The 9,720-nt window shown below is 39.9% G+C and overlaps 1 protein-coding gene across 1 annotated transcript in view; it reads right to left on the bottom strand.

Moving 5' to 3' along the window:
- Positions 1 to 1,574: 1,574 nt before the first annotated feature.
- Positions 1,575 to 9,720, bottom strand: part of LOC127596037 (synaptophysin-like) — a 29,526-nt gene continuing 21,380 nt past the window's right edge. The window contains exons 4-7 of the mRNA XM_052058181.1: positions 9,031 to 9,229; positions 7,075 to 7,266; positions 6,392 to 6,707; positions 1,575 to 4,053 (exon numbers count right to left, since the gene is read on the bottom strand). Of these exons, the coding sequence (XP_051914141.1) occupies positions 6,423 to 6,707; positions 7,075 to 7,266; positions 9,031 to 9,229 (676 nt within the window). The 3' untranslated portion in view covers positions 1,575 to 4,053; positions 6,392 to 6,422. The remainder of the gene's footprint in view (positions 4,054 to 6,391; positions 6,708 to 7,074; positions 7,267 to 9,030; positions 9,230 to 9,720) is intronic.

Here is a 9,720-nt window from a genome sequence, read left to right as displayed (position 1 = left end):
ACATGATCCAGAGGGCATCATGTTTGTTGAATTAATTAGTTTGCATATGCTCAATTGAGCAAATGCTCAATTCAAGTGTGTTCATATTATAACCATTTAGCCGCCTTACAATGTCTATAATTGCATATTTTTTTGCATCCATTAAAAAAAAAGATGTACAGTATGAATATAAACACAGTGCAAATGTAACTTTTTTCATGGACATTTAAGATAAGATAAGAAAAACCTTTATTAGTCTCACAATGGAGAAATTCCCAATTCACAGCAGCAAAGTTATGAAAGTAAGGAGTAGAACAACAAAATATAGGAGCTGCTGGAAAGGCAGCCACTCTCGCGGCGCCATTTTGAAGTCAAAATAACAAAAATAACACAAGACAACACATAGGACACAGACAGTCGTTCAATCTTCACCAATTTTCTGCATACACTTTGTTGTCTGAAGCAGTTCTAGATGAAAGAGGAGAGGATCAAAGTGTCCTTTCTCCAGTGGATCAGAGACGTCATGCTGAAAATGTGCACACGTCTGCTACATTTGATTTCATTTCACATTTAGACTCTAAGTGATCAATAACTAATAAATAATAACACAATTACAGTGCAGAGGTACTGGGTTCAATTCCAGCTCCGGCTTCCCTGTGCGGAGTTTGCATGTTCTCCCCGGGCCCGTGTGGGGTTTCTTCGAGTACTCCGGTTTCCTCCCACATTCCAAAAACATGCATGGAAGGTAATGGAACATTAGAAATTGCGGTGTGAGTGTGAGCGCGGCTGGTTGTTCATCTATGTTGTGCCCTGCAATTGGCTGGCAACCAGTTCAGGATGTTCCCCGCCTGCTATCCGAATGCAGCTGGGATCGGCTCTAGCACGCCCCACGACCCTTGCAAGGATAAGCGAATCAGAAAATGGATGGATGGTTAGATGGAAATGTGACATGCATGGCAGGCTGATTGAACACTCTAAATTGTCCCAAGGTGTGAGTGTGTATTTGGATGGTTGTCTGTGTGTGCCCTGTGATTGGCTGGCAACCGGTTCAGAGTGTCCCCCGCCTACTGCCCGAAGACAGTTGGGATAGGCTCCAGCAACCCCCGTGACCTTTGTGAGGATAAAGCGGATCGGAAAATGGATAGATAACACAATTCAGTTATAAATAAAATATACCTGGAAATGAATTATTTAATTATATTCATATTAAAATAAACAGTTTTACATTTTATTACTTTTGTTTTACCTCATCCACGAATGAATTGGCCCATTTTATGAGTTGGTGCACACACACACACACACACACACACACACACACACACACACACACACACACACACACACACACACACACACACACACACACACACGGGCGCAGAAACACGAAGTTTGCCCACAAGTGATCTGCAGGAAAACAAATGCTGATGACCGTGTCATTTTAAGTGTTGACCAAAAACAAATGTTTACTGTACATCTAATACTGTAGTATCAGTTTTGAATTTTTATTATTTTTAATTATGGACCTAAAATAATTAAATTTCAAACACACTTTCGATCAAGAAAAAAGGAGATCCCTTTGAACAGAAGTATACACGTTTTAACCTTCAACAGAATAATTTCAAGTTTATTTCATTTTTTTTGTTTCACATGGAGCCCATACAGTAAGAATACAGCAGAATTCCGGAGAACCTTGAATATTTTTCTTCTCTGGCTTATCATAAATACTAATATGTATACATCATTCACAATAAACACAGCACTATGCAAACGTGTCGAGAGTATCACAAGACATCATTCACCACTAACAACAGAGTATATTTCATTTGAGCATATTTATAGGAGCTACAGAGAGAAGAAAACTGTGTTGGGGGACAAGACAAAAAGTGGAAATAAAGAAGAGAGCGAATCCAAAACACCGGAGATGGACAAGGATTCATTCAGATGTGGTCTGTGGAATCCAAACGACAAATGATGACACAGCTGCAACCATTTCATACACAACTGGCAGGCCTGTTTCATTCTCATTATTGCCTAGATTGTGCTTTGTGTAGAACTGTACCGGAGATGGATCGAACATGCCGTCATGTCACTGCGGAGTCTGCCCAAATATGTTGAGGGACACTTCAGGATAAGAGGAAGACAATGCATGCAGTAATTTCACTTGCCATTCAAAGGAGAAGCGAGAAAGAAAGATTTGGGATGCAGAACAAACATCTGCCATTTTGTCCCGACTACTTTAAAACATTTTCGAGGGCGAGATCTTAAACATGTACTCTAATTTATTGTCCTTTACTCACACTAGAAGTTAATGTAAGAGGGGGAGAGGGGGGCAAGGACTACAGGACTGTCTTACAACATTCGGAACCGCACAAATAGGACAAAATTCACTGACAAAACCTGCCCGATACCCACAAATAAAGACACACACTTCTAAAACGGACACTCGCCGCCCTGATTAATAATGTTCAAAGCACACAACAGCAGTTTGTAAATGACCACAGGTACTTGAAGATGCAATCAAGTCACGAATGTCATCTTGACATGTTAGGTTGGGAAAATTTGCACGTCCTCTTGACAGGGAAGGGAAAAAAATACTGAGAAATACGGTAAATAGAGTGGAAAACAATCGACTTGAAAGCACCGCAAGCGCAAAATGTTATCTTCTATGCAGATAATTAGTTGTTATTAATTCGGGTGCCGAACGAAGGCCCTCTCTTCAAATTGCTCATTATCATTCTCAGGAAAACCAAACTGCTGTTTTGAAGGATGTCCTACGGAAGCGTACTCCTGCCACACTGTGTTAAATGCCACATTTTAACATTAGAATGTTCATCTTACAACCTGATCAATTCCACATTTTAAGTAATTTATATATTAAGTTATGCCCACATAGGACTCGCCATTGACCTCAACCGGAAGAAATTGTTTTGTTTTGTTGCACAGAATGTGGAAGTTGTTATGTTAAAATATGAAACTTATCATATTCATCAGAAATCGTTCCAAGATGAAATTGATCACAATATAACATTACAATTAACCATGTGGAAATGTGAAATTTTATCTTCATGTTAAAAGAAAAACTTTATCACATAACAACTTTTTTGTTTGTCTCGCGTTGCAGAAATACGCTTCCGCAATTTCATCATCAACTCAAAAAATTTTGCTGGCATATTCATCCTGGTGAAAATGTAAATTTGGTAATAGAAATGTCTGGCTGCAAAGCCACATCTGGCCATTTCCTCCAAATTCCACCCACGTCACTTACTAGCTGTTGCCCCCCCCCCCCCCCCCCAATCAAGGTAGTGTGATTAAACCTTGTTTATAGTTCTTTCCATATATATTCATTGGCCTTCACCCTAGTCCTCATCCAACAGCTAAAATAATTGACAGTGCACAAGTAAAATGAAGAGTTGACGTCGTGAATAATAAAAAAAAACTGTTGGTGTGATGGGAGAGGAGTTGAAGGGCAAAGGCCAAACAATGCGCTTCTAAACAGAATCTAAGTCAGTCCAATTGAATAACTCTGTGCTCTACATTTGTTGTATAACAACTAATATGGAGTGCACAATTATTCAACAGGGTAATAGAATCATATATATTAGCAGGTCGATATTTACACAGCACAGACAATACATTCTCTCAAGTTAAATATAACTACAATACCCCCCCAACCCCACTGCCTCCCCCACCCTGATAAATGTAAGTCTTTTTCCGTGACAAGTGTTCCTCTTCAATGTTCAATGTCAATGAATGTTTTGGTATTTGTATTCAAGTTTTTCTCGTATAACCAAACAGACAATCCTCTGTTGTCTTCTACAGTTAAATACATCACGAGAATAAACATCATGTTACAGCAAAGACTCCGACCCCCATCCCATGACCCCTGCCTGACCTCCTCCAGCTCCTTTAAGGTGTTCACGACCCACTTTAGGTCAGTCCGCCCTCCCATGTATACCCCCCCCCCCTTTCCCCCAACCCACTCCACCACTTGCCAAACGTACATGTACACAAACAGACTAACAGACGAGTGCAGAAACGCAGGCGGCGCTTGAGTGCCGGAATCACAAGGTCACCCTGGAAAGAGGACGACAGGAAGGAGAGTATTCATTAACCCGATCTTGAATGATTTATGACATCCTCACTCATAAACAGTTCAACAGGAAAAAAAACTTAATATAGTGAAACACACATTTTCTACGGATTGGTGATGGAACATGCATTCGAACCGTGTTTAACATTTTTGTTTTTGTTACAGTGCTTATAAAAAATCCCTTTTGATTTTTACGGGTTTTTTGTGGTTGTTGAGTCATTTGCAATTCCTCTTATTTTGAAATTGATACATTTGTGCTTCCTGTGTTGGCCTCTGTCTTTGATTTTTTTTTTGCCACTTTTTATTACTTTCCAGTCGGTTGCAGACATACAGTACATATAAACCATAAACAATGAACCAAAATCACGAGAGCATACAAAAATAACAGCAATAATAAAACAAAGTAGGATCTGGGCAAAAGCAATCGGACTATTGAGTTTGTCCATGTATCGTCTATTTTCTCTACTTCTTATTCAATTGTGGTCCTTGGAGTCTCAGTCTGTGCGTAAGTCTTTCCTCTGTCTTTGTTTTTGTTTCCAGGGTGAGGTATGGTCAGGTGTGCTGAGTTCCTCGCAGTTGTTCCCTGACACTCATCACACTCAGTATTTAGGTTCCAGTCAGACTTGAGCTATTTGCCAGAAAGTCTTGTCACATCTGAGGTACTGGTTATATACACCTCATGGTTAATTAAGCATTATCCTGAGTCTTTTCTTCATTGCAAGTTGTTCATATTATCCTTTGTTGTACCTTGACATTGTTCCCAGTGTTTACCACTGATTTTCTGCGAATACCTTTTCTAGTTTTGAGAGCTTATTCTTGTGTTCTCCACACGCTTTTACATTTGGACTAATTTCACTGTGTTTTTTTTTTTTCCAGCCGTGTTGAGAGCTCAGCCATTGGCAGGGCCGGCCCTCAGTTTGTTTGTTACTTGGTTTCTTTAGTGAATCAAGTTTATTTGTTACTTTTGTATCAGTGTCCACTTCTGAGTGCTAACACCACCATCCCCGAACACCCTAGTGGAGACTAGCGGTAGTTATTGCATATGCAACACTGTTAAAAAAAAAACTCAAAATTTCAAGGCAACAAACTTGAAATTCATTTACACATATTAAGCTTTGCTATTGTGAAAATTGTCTCTCCTGCATTTCATAACAACTTTTTTTTTTTTTTTTTACAGAACTTGTCTCTTGTATTGTCCCCTCCTACTTAATGCGGGAAGGAAAAACAACTTAGCAAATTGTTTCGGGCCAAACAACTTCAGTCTGATGCATGTCATAGCACATTTGCCTGTCTGTCTGGCAAATCTGGTGTGTCAAACATCCGGCCTGCGGGCCGGAACCAGCGCCCAATGAGGTTCAATCAGGCCCGCAGGATCATTTAAAAGTGAAAAAAATGCATAAAAGACACAGAATGAATATTTTTTAATAAGGTGAGATTCATGCAGTATTCACTAGGGGACACACTGTTTTGATCAGAGAAGAAGACAACAGCAGCCTCAGTCTGTCACTGAGACAGACCCAAAACAGCAGATGCTATCAAGGACGTGAATACTTTATTCTTTACACATTAAATAGCACTCTCCTTAGTTTGTAAGGTGTAGGCAGGGATTACATTTAGATTTTATATGCACATGTGTAAATGGTTTTAAAATTCCTTTCTTTATAGATCTCGTTTAATCTTAAAATACTTCGCTCTATTTTTCAATACAAATGACTTGTTAAAGTTTTGTGCCTTGGTACAATCAGTGGGATCAGTTGCAATGCATATATATGAATGATAAAAGTAAATTGCACATTTGTCTAAGGAAATCTAAAGTGCTTCATGAAATGTTTAGTCAAAGATACGTTGATTAAATGTCAATATTTTCCTAGTGTCCTTGTGCTTCTTTAGACCAAAACAAAGGAAAGACATATTATTATGGTTATTTATAGCAGAGTATGGTATAATTGTAATGGTCTGGCCCACCTGATGTTGATTGAGGCCGTATGTGGCCCACATTGTGAAATTAGTTTGACACCCCTGGTCTAAAGTCTATGTATTTCTCCATCACTACAAAGTGTGAAAGGCCACTAAAAAACCTCTCGTCATGTGGACTACAGTAATCTAAATATTTACACAGCGTGTCGGCGTTCTCACTGAAAAGGCAAAGTAGCCCACCACTACAGTCAATCGCATAGTATTGTGGGATCTGTTGAACATTTTTAGCACAGAGGTCGAACCCCTCTGAAGTGAACATGAATATGTGGTGGTTTGCTGTCTTTGAAAAATAGGACATTCATCATCATCATTTTGAGGTGACTTTTGGTAAAAAAAAACACTCACCATCCTGCAGCTGTGGCATCAGCACACATGCTCACATTTGATTGGAGTAGGAGGTGGGCTGCTGTTCATAGCCCTGGCTGTAGCCTCCGTCCTCGTTGTAGCCCCCCTGCTGGCCATACTCGGGCTGGTAACCTCCCTGAGAGCCGGCGTACGGGTCCTGCTGACCGTAGCCGCCGCCCTGAGCGAAGGAATCGGGAGCGGGCTGCTTTTCCTGCGAAGGCATGTACGTTCCCGTGAAGGCCGCCATCCAGCCGGTCTCCTTGAAGACGAACCACAGGTTGCCTATCCACAGGATCAGGTTGATGAAGCCAAAAGCCTGCGGATCGCAAAGGGCGAGATCTGCTTTCAACAAAGCGCTCGCAACTCCGGATACTTGCATGAATGGCTGTGAAATACACTGTTATTTACTAATTTTTTATTACTATTTTATTACTATACTATTTCATTACTAATTTGGTCAGCGTGCTCATACCTAACGTTTACGCTGAGCAGTATCTCTGAAACCTGTAACATTAAAATCTGTCTTACAGCTTTGCAAATTGCAAACGCATGTTGCACTAACTTAACAATGACCTCTAATGCGTTGTCTTCTTTAAATTGTCTTTGCCTTTCTTTTATTATTATTATTTTTAACCCAGGGTTAGGTGCTTAAGTCTAACCCCAGCTCCGTGCACGCAACTTACCACAGAGGTGTTGAGTCCAGAGACTTTGGGGTCGTAGACCTCAAGGCAGCGATTCTCTCGTTCGTTGCAGGCCGTGATGAGGCTGATAACCCTTTCGGGATCGGTGGCCGTCTTCACATCCGACAGACCTTTGGCCCACGCGCAAGACGACACCAGCCACATGAAGGCGAACACCGCTGTCGCTACAAAGTCCTGCCGGTCAACAACCACCACGTTTGAGACCAACAACTTTAGAAGGCTTACAGATGGTGAATTTTCCAGGCACACACAGAATGTTCCAGGTCAGTCTTGACCCCAGGCAAGAATGTACTCCTATTAATTATCTATATGACATTATGAACAACTGATCTTTACCAAATGTATTAATAGCCTGTGTGGCATTGATAAATGGATGATTAATCCCGAAGCAACGTATCAGAGAACAGGAAAAGTTTATTTTTATTTGCTATATTGCAGATTCTTGATTTTTGCAACTTTCCTCTGACCTCTGTGTGACTTCTGCTCCTGATGTTTAGTATGTTGTTGTTGTTTGTTTATTGAACATGAAACATATACAGTAATAATTTGACAGAAAATAAGGTAGATAAAATAGTAAAAAGAAAGAAATCAGTCTTCATTCAACACACTTATTATGTTCAAGGGAGTAGGAAGAAGTAAAAAACTTATCTCGTCCTACCCCGTTATGTGTTTATATCTAATAAATCATTTTTATATCAATCAGAAAAGAAAAAAAGTCAGAAGAAAGAAGTCTCCATTAAGGCTCATACTTTACCCTTAACCGTGATATTTTTACATCTTTTGGTTTGTATCGGGATTATATACATCCTCACCCTGGCACTCTTGTGTCAATTTTCTCTTGTATTCATAATGGATATTTCAACACCTTTCTCTATTTATCAACTTGGTTCTGATTTATCATTATATTCAATGTTTAGAATTTATCATTTTAACTCTGATTGATGTAGGTTGTTTGTACTATTTTTTTTAAATTTGTTTTTGAACTCAGAAAGCTAAGATTTACTCATTTTCAGGTCCGTTTCGAGATTATTCCACAGATTAACACCTTTGATAGATACACTTCTTTGCTTGATGTTTGTTCTTGTTTTGAGTTTTTTGAATACCGGTAAGTTGGTACCTCTTAAATCATAGCTGCTTTCTCGAACTTCGAAAAACTTCTGAATGTTTTGGCAGAGCAGGTTATTGTGTGCTTTGTACATTAATTGGGTGATTTTAAAGTCAACCAGATCATAAAATGTCATCGTATTTAATTTGATACATACCGGTAGTGGATTTGTGGGTTCCGTATATTTTGATCTATTAATTCGAATTGCTTTTTTTTTGTAGTTTTAGAATAGGGAGTGTGTTTGTTTTGCAGGCATTTCCCCATATTTCCGCACAGTAGGTCATGTCCGATCATTCTTATGCTGTTTCATGTTTGTCCTCATACAAGGTTCCCCCGCGACCTCCAAGACCAACCAACAGGTATAATTTTCTATGGAACACTATGTAGATGTACAAAACTGATTTGTGACAAATATGTGACTTGAACTCTTTTACGGCTTCCGGGTTTCCCTCTTGTTTCGATGCTGTTTCCTGAACAAAGTTAGAGCTGGCCCATCAAAATATACACACTGGTGGCAATGTACAGTTTCGCAGTTTCAAGATTCCAACGATTACCACCTTTTTACTTGATTTAGCACATGCTGGGAAATCCCAAATCCACTTTTGTAGATGCCGGTCCAATTTGACCCATTACAGCTTCAGTGCACACAAACTTTGAAGCAGCTAATAGAAACAATGGCATTTTGAAAGATTTTCATATTTAAGAATGGAGAGTAACCTTAGGAGAAGTCATCAAATATCAGGATGAATGAAACATTTGAGCTATTTTGAACAGTACGCAAGAATCAAGGAACGCTCCCGCTTGCTGTGATGTGCGTATATACGCTGACTCACTATCTGGGGGCCCTTGTTGTTTTCACGGTATTTCTCCAAGACGAAACAGTAAACAGAGAGGGCTGCCATGGAGTAGAGGAAGGAGAAAACACCGATGGTGACAAAGAACTCTGCTGAGGAAGAGTAGTCGCCGACCAGGAACAGACGCTCGGGATTCCCTCCCTTACATGTGGGGGCATCAAAGTAAACCTGATGGAGCCTGTCAAGAGATGAGCACATTAAGTTAGACAAGCTTTGAAAAAAAGTAATGAAATGTCCTCTATTGTTGTTTGTTCACAAATGATTAATCTAACTGTCATTCATTCAAATATTGCGGGTTGCAAAGATGCGATTCACCTCAGTGACAATCAGTGTGGAATTTACCGTATTTATACGACCATAAAATGTACTTAAAAGTCTTAATTTTTTTTTTAATGTACAGAGTGCCTTATGTGTGCACCACGATACAAAATCTGTGAATGCTGTTGTATAGGTCTGATGAGCACTCCGCTTGACAGACTGGGATCATTTCTTGCCAACACGCTACTTAAGATAGAGGACGGCGGGTGCGACTGAGAACAGCATGCGGACATTAAAGGGGGAAGAGTGAGCGGGAAAGAGGACGCGCCCCCATTCGGTATACATTGCCAATATGGCAAAATAACCTGCCGAAAATGCCACCTACAAAGAGGGACTTTTACGAAGTACAGC

Source organism: Hippocampus zosterae, chromosome 2 (genome assembly GCF_025434085.1).
Source record: "Hippocampus zosterae strain Florida chromosome 2, ASM2543408v3, whole genome shotgun sequence".
Taxonomy (NCBI): domain Eukaryota; kingdom Metazoa; phylum Chordata; class Actinopteri; order Syngnathiformes; family Syngnathidae; genus Hippocampus; species Hippocampus zosterae.
The sequence above is the reverse complement of the archived record's forward strand: the minus strand, read 5'-3'. Positions and strand labels throughout refer to the sequence as shown.